Source organism: Mucor mucedo, assembly GCF_025094135.1.
Source record: "Mucor mucedo strain NRRL 3635 chromosome Unknown EV154scaffold_136, whole genome shotgun sequence".
In the NCBI taxonomy this organism is placed as follows: Eukaryota; Fungi; Mucoromycota; class Mucoromycetes; order Mucorales; family Mucoraceae; genus Mucor; species Mucor mucedo.
The window spans coordinates 93,367-111,419 of NW_026252420.1; the positions used below are offsets into that span (position 1 = coordinate 93,367).

Below are 18,053 nucleotides of genomic sequence, written 5' to 3' on the forward strand. Positions count from 1 at the left end.
AGTAACAACAACAACAACAACAACGAAGAAGAAGAAGAAGGGATTGTGGTTTGCAAAAAACATAGGACCACCGAACCAGGAGAGACGACGACGATGATACCGTATGCAGGAGATATACCCCCCTCGGTGATGGAACTGAATTATCGAGAACGTTCCATGCTTTCGCCTGTCAAATTGATGACACAGATGACCCGCAGGCGGACGATAGTGAATGGCAGAATAGGCCATTATGAGATGAAAAGATCTATTTACCTGAAGCATAGCTATGAATTTGCCAATGTGGTATTTGGAGGCATGCTTGGATTAAATTTTCGACGCGGTGTACCCGATCATGTCGACATGGAGCAGGTGCAACGTGCCTATAGTGATTTGTGTGTAACCCACCCGTTGTTAGCGCAATACGGACACACCACAACAAGGGAGGATGTGGAAAATATCGTGGAATATCACATCCGTGAGAACAATCAGCATGTGCGAGTGAATGATCATTGGCGTGATCAAATCTTAATGCCCAGTGAAGGCGTGAATCCCAATGCGGCCACGGTGCCACTAAACAACTTGATTATGGGTAAGAGAGAACGAAAAAAAAAATCAAAAATACAGTGAGTACTTAACCGGTGTGTGTTCAGGTCATGATGTGAATGAGAATGTGATTCGCTTGGGTCATCCTGCTTTGATGGCGCTGTTATTTCCCTGGTTATTTCCCCAATGTAGAGGTCATTATTCGATGGTGGGACGAAATGAGGATGTGACCGATGGACAAGGCCATGTGATGGAAGAACAACACGGAGGGGTAGCTATCGACAGCCGTTTTTATACCTTAGGTCAATATTGCAAGACCCAACTGCTCAAGGCGGATCGTCGGTTTGCGAGAGACCCCAATTTTCTTTTTTGGGCGATGGACATCATTGAAAAACAGAATATCCATTCTGCTAATCGCCATACGGTGCGAACAAGTCGAAGAGCGACACGGCGCCAAGATGTGATGGATGGTGAAGGTAATTTCCGTGAGAATCGAGTGACGATTGTACCCCATACCATCCGCTCCTCCTATGCCTATCATCGACGGCATTATCTCCATTTGAAAGCGATGTGTGAGCAATTGGGTCCACCCCAATTATTTTTAACCTTTAGTTGCGATGACTTGTCCCCCCAATTCAAGCATGCTACCGGATCAGAGGAGCCATGGACAGATCCTGTTATTTTTGCCGGTCAATACCGACGTAAGTGGACGCGCTTTTTTTCCTACTACATCATGAAGCGCTGGGGACCCAGTATTGGAGGTATTCGTGATTGGAGTTACGTACTTGAAATTCAAGGTAAAAAAAAAAAAAAAAAAGCCACAAGGTGAAACTAACCAACCCACCCCCTCTCCCATGTTTAGATAGAGGAAGCCCCCACATGCATGTGGTACTTTGGACACATCGTACGGCCCAAGAACTGTTGATGGATGAAAACATTGTCTGTGCCCGTTTACCACCTGTAGACGATCCTCTCTATCCGTTGGTAAGCCGTCATCAAATCCATCGCTGCAATATCCGATATTGCCAAGACAGCAATCCCGTAAAGCCATGTCGATTTCATTATCCCAAGGAACCGGTGGAGGAAGCCTACATCGAAAACGATCAATGTCATTACCGTCGCACGGCGGCCGATGTGTACGTCAATCCGTACTGTCCATTTTTGTTGGCCATGTTTGAATGCAATATGGATATCCAGGTCAATCTGGGCCAAGCTGCCATGTACTATTTGGCCAAATACCTCACCAAAACCGACCATGATGTGGAATTTAGCCTCGAAGAAGAAGGAGGAGGAAGAGGACGTCGCCGACTCGACACGATGACGGCGTTTGAACATACAAAATCGCGTATGGTAGGTGCAGTAGAAGCGGTGTATGATGTGCTGGGATTTCAAAAACATCGTTCCTCGCGTCAAGTGGAATTTATCCCCACGAATTTACCCTATCAAAATCAACGCCAGTTGCGATCGGACTTACGGGCTTTGGATGACGACGAGACGGATATTTACAGTACCAGTATCCTTGAAAAATATGAGGCCCGTGAAGGCGGTGCCCACTTGACATTACCTCAGTTTGTTTGCTTTTATTACGAGGTGTTTGGTAGCGTTCAAAAACGACGGTGGCTAGGCATGACCCAGACGATGCATACCGTTGCCTACCACGATGTACCCTTACCCAAGGCCATCAAATCAAAGGACAGGGTATTTCGACTCATCCTGAAGGACACTCCCCGCGTATGGCGTACCCATTATACAAAGGCATGTCAGGATAGTGAAGGATATTATTACCAGCAAGTGGTGACCCGTATTCCTGTATTTGGAACGACGTTTGAAGCGGCTAAAACGCAACGATTAAGACCTACCAGTGGTGGTAGTAACACCAACAACAACAACAACAACAACAACAACAACAACAACAACAACAACAACAACACCAACACCAACCATACCAGTAGTGGTGGCGGTACTTGGAAGGAGTATTTTATCAGCCTCGTGGAAGGAGGAGAGATTGAGATGACAGAAGGCGGTGAAGTACCTCAGACAATGACAGGCGAGCGTATCCGTGAGTATGAAGCCATGTACAATACCCCCTTGACCCCACAGCAAGACCTTGTTTTTCGGCAAATTGTGGATCATCTCAGCGCGACGTACCACTTTGTGATTGGCGCTGCCGGAACCGGTAAATCCTACTTGCTTGCCAAATTGCATACCTATTACCGTCAACACGGTTACCATGTGGAACGATTAGCACCCACCGGTGTTGCTGCTTACAACATTTACGGCGAGACCATCCATCGATTTATGGGGATGACAAATGAGCGTAACGAAGTGAACAAGCTCAAGCTCAATGACCATGTCAAGCTGTACCGAAAGTCGGTGTTTTTAGTGGATGAATTCTCGATGATTTCTGTCGACATGCTCCACCATATCTCCTCCACCTTGATCGAAGTGACGAATCGCAATGCCCCGTTTGGAGGAATCCATTTTGTGTTTTTTGGCGATATAGGCCAATTACTGCCGGTCGAAGCAGAGAAAGAAGGAGGTTATATCTGGCGATCCCCCCTCTGGCACTACGGTCACAAACTGCAATTGACCCAACCCATTCGTCAAGAGGGCTATGCAGACTATGCCGCTATTCTCAATCAGATTCGCGTCTACGAGTTGAACCCGCACGTGGTGGAGTTTATTCGACAACGTTGCTATGACAAGCGTGATATTCCCCGGCATGCCATTCGACTCTATACCACGCGCCACCTCGCGCACCTGGAAAATGCCCGCATGATGGATGCTTTACCGGGCGATCATAGCCGACATGATGCCGTCGATTATCCCCCTCACAACCCGATGGCCACGCGCATTCTCGACCTGGAAACGCGACTTCCCAAGATGCTATTGCTCAAGAAGGACATCACCGTGATGCTCACCCACAATCTCGATGTCGAACACGGATGGACGAATGGCTGTTTGGCGGTGGTAGAAGAGGTCTGTGATGACGATTACATTCGATTACGACATTTGACCCATGGCTACAGCCGGGTGATTGGTAAGGTAAGTGATTATGTCTATGATACGATTTATAGTAGGACACAATTTCCGTTTGTATTGGCGATGGCTTCCACTGTCCACAAGGTCCAAAGCTTGACGTTACCGGCGGTGGCAATTTTCTTGCAAGACATGCCCTCCCATGGCGAATTTTATGTGGCTCTTAGCCGTGTGCGACGTCCCCAAGACGTGTACCTCTTTGGTTTGACCCCTAACGACGAGACGAACGTCCGTGTCCGTGCCAATTGTGATGCCATCGAGATCATGAATCGCTTGTTATTAAACAGATAGAAAAGGAAAAAAAAAAGGAGACATTGAAACACGTATTTCAGACCATGACTATACACATCTTCTATGTTTTTTAAACATATCTCTATGACATCCCTATCAATACTGTATATACGTTTCTTTCTCTCTCTCTCTCTCTCTTTCCCTCTCTCTTTCTTTTTAATAATAAAAACATACCGGGCCCACCCATCAATAATCTCTCTCTTTTCTTTTCCACACCGTGTGATGTCCTTTTGTCGATCAGTTCGCGGTTAGCATGCTCCCGAACCCCTTGATCGGTCCGTGGTCTCCGTTCGACGCGCTCTTGTTCGACGTCGTTGGTCCCGACCTCCCTCGTAAGTTCGCGACCGGTGTGGTCCCGAACCTTTGGATAAAGCTTAAATATGGATGTGGCGTAAAGAATGGCAAGTGAATACCCTGAATGGCCTGTCAAGGCCTGATAGGTGATAGACGATCCAATTTAACATGGGAAAACAAGGAGATGGGTGATAGACGATTCAATTTAACATGGGAAAAAAACGGATGGGATGCGTCATTCTTTCATTTAACATAGTGAACATGGCCAAAAAAAACGGATGGGATGAGTCATTCTTTCATTTAACATAGTGAACATGGGGAAAAAACGGAGGGGATGAGTCATTCTTTCATTTCACATAGGAAACAACGGATGGGATGCGTCATTCTTTCATTTAACATGGGAAAAAAAGGGAAGGGGTGATAGAAGATCCAATTTAACATGGCAAACAAAGGGTTTGAATAAAAAGCCCTGTTTTTGGGTTTTCTATTTTTTTTATATCCTCCCTTACACATAAACAACAATGGATCCTTTTGACCCCACTACCTTTAACGTAGAAGCATTCCTTGCATCTGATGCACCGGATATTAACGTGTTAGACTACCTCGATCCGTTACCAGAGGTTCAGGAAGAACAACCAGCAGCAGCGTTGGAAGAAGAGGAAGAAGAAGAAGAAGCTCCCTTCTTTACAGGAATCGATGATGTGCGATTCAAAATGGGAAACATCCTACGGGAGATTAACCGTATGTATGGGGAAAGAGGACTGGCGGTGGTAGATGAGGTGTTGTTTGATGTTCGTGGTGACAGGGCATTGGAAGCGGCGGCAGAGCGAATTCGAGGTGAGCTGCTGACGATGCCGGTGGTAGTCGCTCCAGGAAGAGAAGGAGGGTTAGACGAGGTAGCTGGGAGCTTGCTTCGCTGGCATGGGTATTGTGCGGCCGCTGCCAGTGGCCAAAAATATCTTTATTGGGCGCAGCTGTTGAGGTTGGTGGAGGAAAACGTGGAAAACGGGATGGTGGGAATGCGCTGGGGTTCGCCGCTGGCACTACGTCTTGGCTGGAAGAGGAGCAAGTACTTCCGGGTCGTGCGCTCCTTACGGCGTTTACAATGGTTGGTGGAGCAGGTGGGACGTTCGGGGCTCCTGTTGATGGTGGAGAAGGTACCGTTTAATGTGGTAGAAGGTGCCAATGATACGGTGTGGCAAGGATGGCAAGACACCATTCGTCAAGATAGACACCTTGCGTTTATGAATACGGTGGAGTTTTAGTGTTGCTTTTCGTTTTTTCTTTTTCATTGAAATATATAATATAGTCTCTTTTCTTTTTCATCCTTATAGTCTAGTTTGGGTTGCTTATCAAATGATGGTTTTTATTGAAAAAAATTTTAAAAAAAGCAAACAGAGCGCAAGGGGGACATCCTTGAGTAAAAATAAAAATGAAAAAATAGCCATTCAATCTCAAAGAGACATCCTTGAGTATAATAATAAAAAAAAAAAGCAGGTTCAAAGAGACATCCTTGAGTATAATAATAAAAAAAAAGAGCAGGTTCAAAGAGACATCCTTGAGTATAGAAAAAAAATATAAAAAAAAAGCGAACAGAGCGCAAGGGACATCCTTGAGTATAAAATAAAAAAAAAAACCTAGTCGAGCATGGGCTCTTGGGCATGGTGTTGTTGTTGTTGTTGTTGTTAGGGGGATGGAGGAGGAGGTGGTGGGAGAGGCACAACGAGAGGCGAGTCATCGATGTTCGTCTTCATGTTGACGGCAGGGTAGGTCCCCAACACAACTTCCTTTACCGTGGTCTTTTTGGTGCCGGGGCGCAAGCTGCTTCGAGTTTCCAACGTAGCGTCTTGAATCGAGACGGGAGGGGAGACGGCACCAGGTCCAATAATCATCTCCTGTTGGAGGAGACAGTCGTACAGGGAGAGGAGCTTTTCCGCAAAGGCGACTTTATCCCCGCGGGAGGTTTGGCAATTGTCCCATTCTTGGAGACAGAAGAGGTGAATTAAAAATTCCAATTTTTTGGTGGTGTTGGAGGTGGTAGTGGTGCTGCTGCTGTTGTTGTTGTTGTTGTTGCTGGTGGTGGTAGTGGTCGAATCCGCCACTTGGATGGCGTCGGCGGGGGTGGTGCTACGATCCACGGTTATGGGTGCAAGGAGGGTGGGGCTAACACGGATGCTTAACATGGCCCTTGTGGAGGTCTGGGAGATATACGCGGATGCCGAAAAGACGCCAGTTACCCGATGGTAACTACCCGGGAGCATGTTTTTAATCATGTAGTGAACAAAGTGGTAGTTGCTGGCGTATATTGTAAAATTTAAACCGGCCATCGCCAAACGTGCCGAAGCACTAATCCGCGTTCCATCCACTTTGAGATTGGGCAGATCGTAGGCTCGCGCAAGAGGGGCATTGATTTCCATTTGATGACAGCAAAGATAGGTGAAGAAAAAAAAAAAAGAAGAAGAAAAAAAAAAAGGGTGTGTTTAGAAGAAGAAAAAAAAACGCTGGTTTAGAGAAGAAAAAAAAAGAAGGTAATAGAAAAAAAAAAGAAGGTAATAGAAAAAAAAAAAGAAGGTAATAGAAAAAAAAACTGTAGGTTCAAAGAAAAAAAAAAGTAGTTCGTTTCAGTAAAAGTGCGCGGTTGTGTGTCAAGTAAGTAAAGAAAAAATGGAAATGAGGTTTGGAAAAAAAAAAATTAAGAAAATGAGGAAATGGCGGGGGAGGATGTGCGAAAAGGGGCTGCTTATATAAGCAACTCAGTCCTATGAAATCGATAGGAATCGTTTCAACCAATGAGCGGGCGGACAACTCCTATGGAAGTCATAGGAATTAGCTCTATCCAATGAGAGCATAGAGTTGATTCCTATCGAAGTCATAGGAATTGGGCCCATCCAATAAGAGCAAAGGAGTCGACTCCTACCAAAGTTATAGGAATGACCTTACGTGTGACGAGAGTCCTATAGACGCCATAGGAATTGGTTCATCCAATGAGAGCAGGGGTGTGCTCCTATAGCAGCCATAGGAATTCGTGTTATCCAAGGAGAGCAACCCTCCATTCCTGTGCGTGACTGGCCTCCATGGAGGGCCAGTCACACTTATCCTTGTTTTTGTCTTATATCAGCTACACCCACCAGTGAGAGCAGGGATGTACTCCTATCGAAGTCATAGGAATTGGGCCCATCCAATGAGAGCAAAGGAGTCGACTCCTACCAAAGTGCTAGGAATGACCTCACGCGTGACAGGAGTCCTATAGACACCATAGGAATCGGTTCATCCAATGAGAGCAGGGGTGTGGTCCTATGGAAGCCATAGGAATTCATGTCATCCAATGAGAGAAGGGTGTGGTCCTATGGAAGCCATAGGAATGACGAGAGCAGGGGTGTACTCCTATAGAAGCCATAGGAATGTGTGTCCTCCAATGAGAGCAAGGCTGTGGTCCTATAGAAGCCATAGGAATTCGTGTCATCCAATGAGAGGAGCCCTCCTATCCTGTGCGTGACGGGCCCTACATGTAGGGCCAGTCACACTGATCCTTGTTTTTCGCTGATATCAGCTTCGGCTGGGATGTACTCCTATAGAAGCCATACGAGTTATGTTCCTATAGAAGCCATAGGAAGTCGTGTCATCCAATGAGAGCAAGGCTGTGGTCCTATGGAAGCCATAGGAATTCGTGTCATCCAATGAGAGCAGCCCTCCTATCCTGTGCGTGACGGGCCCTCCATGGAGGGCCTGTCACACTGATCCTTGTTTTTCGCTGATATCAGCTTCGGCAGGGATGTACTCCTATAGAAGCCATAGGAATTATGTCCTATAGAAGCCATAGGAATCGTGTCATCCAATGACAGCAAGGCTGTGGTCCTATAGAAGTCATAGGAATTCGTGTCATCCAATGAGAGGAGCCCTGCTACCCTGTGCGTGACGGGCCCTACATGTAGGGCCAGTCACACTTGTTTTTCCCTGATATCAGCTTCAGCTGGGATGTACTCCTATAGAAGCCATACGAGTTATGTTCCTATAGAAGCCATAGGAAGTCGTGTCATCCAATGAGAGCAAGGCTGTGGTCCTATGGAAGCCATAGGAATTCGTGTCATCCAATGAGAGCAGCCCTCCTATCCTGTGCGTGACGGGCCCTACATGTAGGGCCAGTCACACTGATCCTTGTTTTTGTCTTATATCAGCTGCACCCACCAGTGAGAGCAGGGATGTACTCCTATAGAAGCCATAGGAATTATGTCCTATAGAAGCCATAGGAATTATGTCCTATAGAAGCCATAGGAATCGTGTCATCCAATGACAGTAAGGCTGTTGTCCTATAGAAGTCATAGGAATTCGTGTCATCCAATGAGAGGAGCCCTCCTATCCAGCGCGTCACGGTGCCACCAGGGAGTGCCTTGTTTTCCTTGTACCCAATAGAAGCCATAGAATTATAACTCCTATAGGCTTACATCAGCTTCACGAATACCTTGAATGAGGGTGAACTTTTTTTTTGACTTCAGGAGCAACGTCATACGCTTCGAGTTGTGGATTGGCGGAAAAATATAATTTTTTTGAACAATAAAAAAACAAAAAAAAAAAAAGGCGAAATTTTTTTCTTCAAGTTCATCTTGAAGTCTCAGGCCTTGACATGCAGCGTATCTCGAGCTCTCAGTGGGTCCTGGAGTTTATCAAGACGGGCCTCTAGTTTGTCTCTACTGTACAGCATAAAATGTAGATCTATTTCCATTTGGTTTGTCGGTGTGGTTCACTGCTACTTTACACACAAGCAAGAAGGTGAAGAAAATTTTTGGCTATCGTTGAAGTAATGAAGCAGCAGCAATTCGACGCTCACAATGTTGTGACAGTTGCTCGGAATTCCAGGGGTGACAGATACAAGAAGTACGCTGTTATTTCCATTACAGACATTCTCCAAGTGGTTGGTCTTGTACGGTATTCCGATTCCGCTAACTTTTTCAAGGTTGTTTGGCCGTACATTAAATATACTGACAAGGTTAATCATCTTCCTGCTGGTTCTTTAGCTGATTTGTAGGTTGGTCGTATCTTTCTCTGTTTTGCGTAGACAAGTTTTATTGTAATTAAACTCTCTTCAACAATTCTTCTAATGGAGTGATTACTATTTTATTCAATCTGATGTGTTAATTGGCAATGCTTGTAAAAGAAAAAAATTCAAAAAATAGCAAAGAAAAGAAAAAATTAAATAAAAAATTATATTCCGATGGTTGCGTATTTTATCCACCATGTTGCGTCTTTCCGCAACGTGTCGCGGTATTCCACTACCGGGTCCGCGGTGTAGCAAAAGTAGGCTTTAAGAGGATAGTTTTGCAGAAAAAAAGGTAGAAAAAAACAATAGGATCAATTAGAATTCTTGTCAGAGTTTATTGATGTTAAAGTTAACTAAAGATTTAAGAAGAGGAAAAATAAAGAGTATTTATAATAAATGGAATGGACGAGGCTGAGGATACTACTCTTAACAATATGAGTATGCTATCAATAACAATATCTATATTGGACAATTAGTGTTACGCATAGTCAATAGAGAAATAATAACAATAACATGTCTTAGGTTTGGACATTGGTGTTACGATACCGTGACACTTTAAAATAGTGACCGGCTTTAGCGAATTCCCTTTTTATGCCTGATCATGATTTAGCTATCATTTATCAGTGATCACAGCCGCGGACTCGGTAGCGGAAACCCGCAACATGGTGGATAAAACACGCAACCATCGGCATATAATTTTTTATTTATATTTATTTTTATTTTTCCCTTCCTTTCCTCTTTTTAAATTTTTTTCTTTTACAAGCACTGTCATTAGATCAATTGTTGAAAAGAATTTAATTATAATAAAACTTGTCTACGCATTACAGAGAAAGATACGACCAACTTACAAATCAGCTAAAGAACTAGCAGGATAATGATTAACCTTATGAGTATAGTTAATTTAAGGCAAACAAGCTTTATAAGAAGAATATAACTCTTCTTTGACCAATAAGGAGCAAATCCGTAGAAAAATGGATGATGTGCTTCTACAAAAAAGTGTTACAATCAGCTACTGTAGAAGATGTTTTAGCGTGATTCGCACTTTAAATAATTTGCTATAGATTAATAAATTTGTCCATTTAGTTTTCTCCCTTTTTTTCTCTTATAACTTTTTTTAAGGCAGCCCGGAATTCTGCTTCGTGTTGTAAGTGCTGTTATTTAAGTAATAGATACCGTAGATTATACAAACTAGGTAAATATGACATATGAAATACAAATTATTATTATGTCATTACACTTTAAAGTACCAAGAATTTATGTGTATACATTGTCATATGCTGAAGGTAATTATCATTTGAATTTCCAATACGGTTTTTCTAAAGAGTTGTAAAGATTTCGAGCCGTCTTTGGACTTGAAAAGCAGGTTTAGGCTGTGAAAAATTTTCAATTAGGCTATATTTTTTTCTTTAGGCTGTAAATTTTTCTTTTAGGCTGCAATTTTTTCTTTTAGGCTGCATTTGTTTTTAGGCTGATAAAATGATTTGGTCTATATACTGCTACATCTCGCGGGACTCTCGAATGTTACCTGTATCTTTATGCGGCTGTTTGGCAAGTAAGGTGTTAATTGGGCCCGTTAATAGTAAGTGCAAGAAGTATTATGGAGGTAAGTGCAAGAAGTATTACAGAGGTAAGTGTACCTTATCAATTTGGAGATGATATGTACAAAAATTATAATAAATAAAGTAAAATACGAAATAAAAATTGAATAAAATAAAACGTTTTCATTTAAACCCTGCTTTTTTATTATATAATGTATTTCTTGATAGCACAACAGTATAAAGGTTCATCAGCATCAATAATAATATAGTTAAAATGATGTGATAACGTACGTACTACGTTTTGAGTGAAAGGACGCTTTATTATGGTAAAAAGACGCATCAAGTGGAATTTAGTAGCTACTAGAAGTGGTATAAATACGCAACATGCGGAAGAAACCCGCAACACTAGGTGGTAAAAACACGCAGCATGTAGCAAAAACCCGCAACATTAGGTGGTATAATTTTGGAGTTTTACCACATCCGGTGGTAAACGAACCACAATTCCGCAACATTCGGTGGTATAAAATGGACGTTTTTACCACCAAATGTTGCGGGTTTTTACCACATGTTGCGGGTTTTTACCACCCAGTCCGCCACTGTGGATGATGAGATATGAATTTATTATATGTACAATCTGTCATGAACTCATTTCATCATGTCCTAGATCATGCCTTGATTTTAAACCCTTGTGAAACCTTGTCCTAAAATCTAATATCAGTATACCTTGTCCGCTACCAAACTCCCTGTAAAACCTTGTACCCAAAATAATATCAGTATACCTTGTCCGCTACCAAACTCCCTGTAAAACCTTGTACCCAAAATAATATCAGTATACCTTGTCCGCTACCAAACTCCCTGTAAAACCTTGTACCCAAAATCATATCTGCATATCTTGCCCGCTTCCTGAATTCCTTGTAAAACCTACCACCAATCTGTATTCCAATATATTTCCCGCCTCTTGTCTGACTCAACCTTAGTAAACCTTTTTCCGATCATCTATTACTTCATATCCCAATCAAGTTTTCCCGCCCGTGTCAAATCAGAGATATTCCCCGAACCATCTAATTATTCAATGTCAACTAAATCCAGCCTGCTATTACTCGTCGAATCTCAATTACTCATCCTTGTCAAATAATCTGCTCATGATATCTGTTCCGTAAAGTCCCTTGTTAATCTATAATTTAAACCCATCGTAGCTTTTCCCATGTATAAGAAATAGTATAAATAGATGCTAGTTATTTATTAGAAAAACGTTATTCTGGATCTTAGTCCTAACCCCTCCCCCTTCTCTGAAATAAACTTCCTTATTTATCATTTTTACTCTGACTCTCGTGTCACCAAGTAGTCTTCGTTCTGTTCTTGTTCTGTTTCTGACACAATCTCTATGTGTGATTTAGCACACGGGGCTGTGATAGTGTTTACAATTTTTAGTGGATCTTATACTCAACTATGATTCTGATTGAATTATAGTTTGTGGTAAAGTGTACTGGTTTACACAGAAAAACTAAAACAAATTAAACCATAAATCCAGTGTGGTTTTATTCTAGGTTAAAAAGTTAAAACTAAACTAAAAGACAAGTATCTCTCTAGAAACTTAACTATCTGTATTAATTGGAAGATATTAAATATTTATAATTGTGACAAGCTGTTACTGTGCTTATCATTGTTTTATGATTGAAAAACTAGATTTTGTGAATGTTATAAATAACTGAGGATGTGTCTCAGTATAATTAAAATAGGTATATTTGGATCCCAAAACACTCTGTAGGGTAGCACATAGTATTCGATTTCTGTTTCTGTATTGTAAGATTTTGTCCTGTTCTCCGACCAATGGTTGTATAGGAATAAAGATATTTTACCGATTTTCTTTTTCCTTCCGCCAAACTGAATGGCTAAAACTAGTTTCACAATGCGAAGTTCTTTGTTTAACTCTTTATTAATAAGCTGGATATGCTATCAAGAACATGGGGTTTTGATAATAAACAAACAGTAATTAAGTTTCTTTCAATAGTGATATATTCAAGGAAGAATATACATGTTTTATTTATTCCATTGCACGTAATATACTGATTGAAAGTAAAAAGTACTTGTTAATTGTAAAAATGGACTATGCTATTGTGGATAATCCTGACTAAACGATTTTGATTGTGATTTTAATATTTAAAGAGTCACGGGCTGTTTAATTAGCTCTTCCATGTTATACCAAAATGTATGTCAGCATTCGGCATTACATAAAGCATTACGGAAGTAAACACAGATTTTTTTTTTATTGTAAATGCGAATATTCTTTGTTGCTTAGTTCATGTCATTCTATTTTGGCACATTTCTTGTACGCTATGGTCCTCGAAGTCATTTAATTTTGGAGGAAGTAAACGTATCAAATGTACATTACATTAACGTCTATTGCGACTAACTTTAGGTATAATTGACGTAATTAGCAGTTTCAAAACAAAGTACAATACGTGTAACATTAAGATCGAAATCCTAACGAAGCAATTGAGAAAGTCTTGCAGACCTGTCTCACAAATCAGAAATTGTCAAAACAAAAAAACTATTCAAGTATCGATTTTAGAATTTATTTTTTATTTTCCCTCTTTTTCTACTTCTTTTCATTATTATAACGTGGCTGAAGATACTGCTAAGGATGACATGTGGACCACTGCATTGCCAGCTCGTCCCGGTTCTGATCTGCTCACTAGGATGCTGTCCAATGATAACTACGTAAAGGATATTGTAGTCAAGGCCGTCATTGGGAAAGGTATCTGCGGAGATGCGCAGTATGTTGGCTCTGAAGAGAGGCACGATGGGAGGAGGAATGATGTCGTCTATTATCCTTTGGCAACACCTTCGGAAGAGCTTTGTTCTGTTATTATGGAAATCCAAATGAATGTCACGAAGGAGTTTGTTTCGTATGTGGTACAGACACACTAGCATGAAACAGCCATTATACGTAGCTCAAAACTGTCGGGCGCGCATTTTTTCGATTTTTAAAAGTTATGTTGATCGATGAGTTTTAGTGATAAAAATAAACCAAAAATACGGATAGATAGGGTAGACGTCAGACTATTGGAAACAATTGTAAACGCCCTGGTTACAAATTGATTGAAAGAGTTAAATTAAAAAAACGGTTAAAAGTGCCATTGTTGGTTGTGATACATTGTTAAGATGACAAATATAACCGGGTTTACTCAATTTGAATATGATGTATTGAAGAGAGCGCGCAAAACCAATTATTGGTCGAGAAAGACGCGTTAAAAGATGACTGTTGTTAATACGGGTGGAATTTGAAAGAGAAGGTGGCGATATATTGTCGTGGGGAAAAAAATTAATTTTTTTAATCATTTTTGAACATTTTCATCATTCTTCTTTTTTTGAATCTTTTTTTTGTCTTTTTCTCTTTTTCTTTTAAATGTTTGCAATCAAAACAAAGCTAACCAAACTATTCAAGATGTTCGAGAGGCAGAACAAGGGGATGAAAGATAAAACAAAGGATAATACACGAGAATATACGCTTGTTTTCTGAAAGCATAATTTCAGATTATAAAGTCGTGATGTACGATTCAAAGTGAATATGCACCATGGACAAGTGGGCAAGATTATGTGCATTGAAATAAAAACAAATATAGACGGGATATCTTGGTCTGAATAGATGAAGAACAGGGTAGAGGGTATGGATGAAAGAAGAGTTGGTTGGCTAACGACGGTTTTTTCTGTGGGAAGACCGACTGTATATGTTTGGTGTGTTGCCTGACAGTCGGTGTTGATGTCTTTACCATTAGATGGAGTAATCACAAGCAGAGGATAAGCAACGACAAGGGGATGATGCGATTTGACTGGAATGAGAACCATGGAAGGTGCACTGCCAGTAAGAGAGACACGATGTGATCACTAAATGAAAGTGTTGACAATAGTAGAACGACGTCAAGTACACTAGAGAGAATATACTTGTAGTAGCAGAAGTGCAGCAAAAAGGGAAGACAGTCAGGATACCATACCTTCAGAGTATAATCGCTTACATTTTGTGGTAACAAAAGTAACAATGCAGAGAGGGAATAGCATGGAAAGCCATAGAAATAAAGAAAATAACGTGTAAAAAAAAAGTAGACTTATTTTGGTTTTTTGTTAATCTCCTTTTTGAAATTGTGGATGTGTGATTGGTGCGTTCTAGTGGATCTATATAATTTAGATGAAGATAAAAGTTGTCCGGTATCCTTTTCTTTTGTTTTTTTTTAGAACCAAGAATCATGGACTCAACCGATAAGCAAAACATTATCGATATTATTAATAAGGCGTTAGCCGTTAACCCTGTTCGTACTATCGACGACATCCATAATATCATGGACGAAACAGGTCTACAAATGGCACAAATTTGCCATTACATTGTTTACTTGGGTGCGAATACTAGTGTTGGCTTCGAGCGCAGCCCAGAGCCGATGCCGGTAAAAGACATGATTGACTCCAATCATTTTTTGGTGGACCCGGAATTTCGTTCCGCGTACCTGAAGAGATGGGAATTAGATAGCCAAACGGCTAATACCAGTATTACTTCTGGAGAGGTTCCAGCATTGACTGGTAAAGAATTTTGTGTTGCTGATCTTGAAGAAGATCATCATGATCAAGGACAGGATGTTATTGATCTTGTTGATTCTGATAGAGAAGGTAGTACAGAATCAATGATTATCATTGAGGTTAACGAAGGGAGAGCGGTGGATGTAGAGGATGTGATAGACGCTGTTTTGGTGGAAGAAAGACGGGAATGACCAGACGATTATTAAAAAATAACTATGTCGGCGATTTGACAATATTATCGAATAGGGCTAACGAGTTGGACCAACTAACCCACCATATTGGTACAGGTGAAGCATTTGACCAATTGTTAGAGTTACCAACCTTGAATGACTTTACTTTGGACTTGCGTGAAATGAAAAGAACAATTAGTACCAGGTCTCAATTGGGGTATTCTTTTAAAATCATTACCTGTCTGTATCACTACTTGCTGTTTACAGAATACCATGTATTCAAGGGATTCAATGAATGGGAGTCCATGGAGATCACAGTGCTTAATGATGCTGATCCAGTAGGTTTTATGGATTGTAGAACGCGTGGTGAGCGTGTGTTTCGTGTCTTTCAGTTGTTGGGAATGGCAGGTATTTTGGCTGTAGAAGTAATGACGGCCAAAGCATACTCCAGATACCACCGAAGTTTTGAAGAACAATTGGAGATGTTGATGAAACATCTGTTGGCGGTTCTCATGCGTGGATTAAGTCTTCCTGCGGTTAGCTGGATCTATCGAAATATCCAACAAAAACTTGTTGTTTTAAACGAAATACTTTCGGAGATAGATGTTGCGGGTAACATCAATGGGAAGATAATTTTACAGACCTATAGTTTGATTTAAGACTCCAGTACAGTAGTCGCTCGATTTAAGGGTGACCAAAAATCTCGGAAATCTCACCCTAAAATAGAAAATACCCTTAAATCGAAAATCGTGACTATTTTAAACAGAAGTCACTACGCCATTTTTAACCGTGAAATATGATCATTACTGCGAAATATTTATTTTTATTCGGACATTCAATAAATTTGATCAAAAAGTTAGAAAAAAGTCAAAAATACACTGTCAAATCGTTCGATTTAAGGGTATGGGGAATTGGAATCTCACCCTTAAATAGAATAGTGGTTTAGTGGTGTTAATGCTGGGGACGGAAGCTGTTTTTCCAAAATCCACCCTTAAATAGAAAATACCCTTAAATCGAACACCCTTAAATCGAGCGACTACTGTAGCTTTTTTTTATTTTATCTTTTATATTTACACATTCTTTGGTTAATAAAATTATGTATTTCATCATTGTTGATTTACTTTATTCGAGTGTGGTAACCAATTGTTGCTACTCCTCGCCATAATCCCCGAGTCCGTCTCATACCAGATTCGCGTACTTGATTGTGATCATTTGGTAACTTTAATAAGCATTCTCTAAAGTACCGGATGCGGACAAATATCGAGCCAGAGTTTCCGAAGTCCACCCTACATTTATTTGTCTACAATTGTAGACTACGCCTTGAAAATAAAATTGTATGTGGTTCCTTGTTGTATAGTATATTCTGTTAAGTTTCGCTTGTTTATTGGGGCTATATTTTGGTAACTCCAGTTTGTTATCCGTCTAAATCATAAAAATCTGAGAATTCCCGTCCGTTATCCGTCAAAATCCCATAAGTCTGCGTACTCTGGTCCGTTATCCCTCAAAATCCGTTGACTTTAGGGTACTCCGGTCCGTTATCCCTGAAAATCCGTTGACTTTAAGGCACTCCGGTCCGTTATCCGTTGTTATGCGATAATTCAGATAATTCTGGTCTATTATCCCTACAGATCCGATACTTAAGGGTTCCCTGATTACATTAAACTAATGACCAAAATACATTATAAGAAATTAGAAACGGTTCCGAAATGGTTCAAGCATTCTGAACTTGTATGAGAATTATCTGACCTAATTTCACATATAAGATAAGTCGCAAACCATATCAGAACATCCTTAGACGTGTGCTGAATTTCAAAAACGTATATACAGTGCCCTCAAAAGTATCGTAACCGTTTAAGGTTTTCGTATTTTGTGAAATGACATCACATACTGATTCACAGGGAGACTTTCCAAACATTTTTATTTTTCTGTTTTTTGTTATTATTAAGTTATGGATCCGGTTAACAGCGCTTCATAGGAAATATATAAGATATTATCACTCTTATAAGATGTTAAACCCTTTTTTTCCATAACCTTTACTGAAACATTTTTATTCAAATCATGTTACACATTTTGAGTCTACCACATTTTTGTTTAGTTCAATGCTTCTCTAATGGTATCACTGCTTTGAAGACTGGTTCCAGTATTGGCGTTTTTAACAGAGCTATAAACAAAACTAATCATGATAACTCGTTCAATTAGCGGGCCTGTGAGGAGTGGATCGAGGCAAGAGCAGAACAGAATAATTATTATGGGGAGGACAAAAGAAACAGACATTATATATCTATAAGTATTGATACTTATAAAATGGATGAGAGTAGAAAACGTTTAATTGAAAGAAAAAAAATAGATAAGATCTTGAATACAGAAATATGAACAAATAAACATGATTACAGTAACAGAGGAGTGTGTGGTGACCTAGCAAGGATATAGCCATATTAGAGCTAACAAAGGTTTATCCATGCTGATACCATTTGTGATATAAGCTTTACAATAAATGTCACAGTATGAACTATAAGGATGTTACATCACAAGTCTTACTTGGTACGTCTAAGAAATGTTTAAAATTTAGTTTAAAGCAAAGAGAGTTAAGAAGAC

The 18,053-nt window shown here is 40.6% G+C and overlaps 5 protein-coding genes across 5 annotated transcripts; 3 read left to right on the top strand and 2 right to left on the bottom strand.

Moving 5' to 3' along the window:
• Window positions 1-4,667: 4,667 nt before the first annotated feature.
• Window positions 4,668-5,411, top strand: EV154DRAFT_568887 (uncharacterized protein; the record flags this gene model as incomplete). Its single annotated transcript, XM_051606101.1, has 1 exon — window positions 4,668-5,411. One exon carries the CDS (start codon window positions 4,668-4,670, stop codon window positions 5,409-5,411), a length of 744 nt encoding a protein of 247 aa, XP_051452751.1.
• A 420-nt stretch (window positions 5,412-5,831) lies between these two features.
• Window positions 5,832-6,563, bottom strand: EV154DRAFT_486179 (uncharacterized protein; the record flags this gene model as incomplete). Its single annotated transcript, XM_051598823.1, has 1 exon — window positions 5,832-6,563. The coding sequence occupies one exon, from the start codon at window positions 6,561-6,563 to the stop codon at window positions 5,832-5,834; it is 732 nt and encodes a 243-aa protein (XP_051452752.1).
• Window positions 6,564-12,926: 6,363 nt separating this feature from the next.
• Window positions 12,927-13,650, top strand: EV154DRAFT_576443 (uncharacterized protein; the record flags this gene model as incomplete). The annotated part of the gene is made up of 2 exons (XM_051606490.1): window positions 12,927-12,966; window positions 13,139-13,650. 2 exons carry the CDS (start codon window positions 12,927-12,929, stop codon window positions 13,648-13,650), a joined length of 552 nt encoding a protein of 183 aa, XP_051452753.1.
• Window positions 13,651-14,963: 1,313 nt separating this feature from the next.
• On the top strand, window positions 14,964-16,117 carry EV154DRAFT_486182 (uncharacterized protein; the record flags this gene model as incomplete). The annotated part of the gene is made up of 2 exons (XM_051598824.1): window positions 14,964-15,378; window positions 15,576-16,117. 2 exons carry the CDS (start codon window positions 14,964-14,966, stop codon window positions 16,115-16,117), a joined length of 957 nt encoding a protein of 318 aa, XP_051452754.1.
• Window positions 16,118-16,575: 458 nt separating this feature from the next.
• EV154DRAFT_486183 (uncharacterized protein) lies at window positions 16,576-17,373 on the bottom strand (the record flags this gene model as incomplete). Its single annotated transcript, XM_051598825.1, has 3 exons — window positions 16,576-16,744; window positions 16,975-17,120; window positions 17,284-17,373. The coding sequence occupies 3 exons, from the start codon at window positions 17,371-17,373 to the stop codon at window positions 16,576-16,578; spliced, it is 405 nt and encodes a 134-aa protein (XP_051452755.1).
• Between the last annotated feature and the right edge of the window lie 680 nt (window positions 17,374-18,053).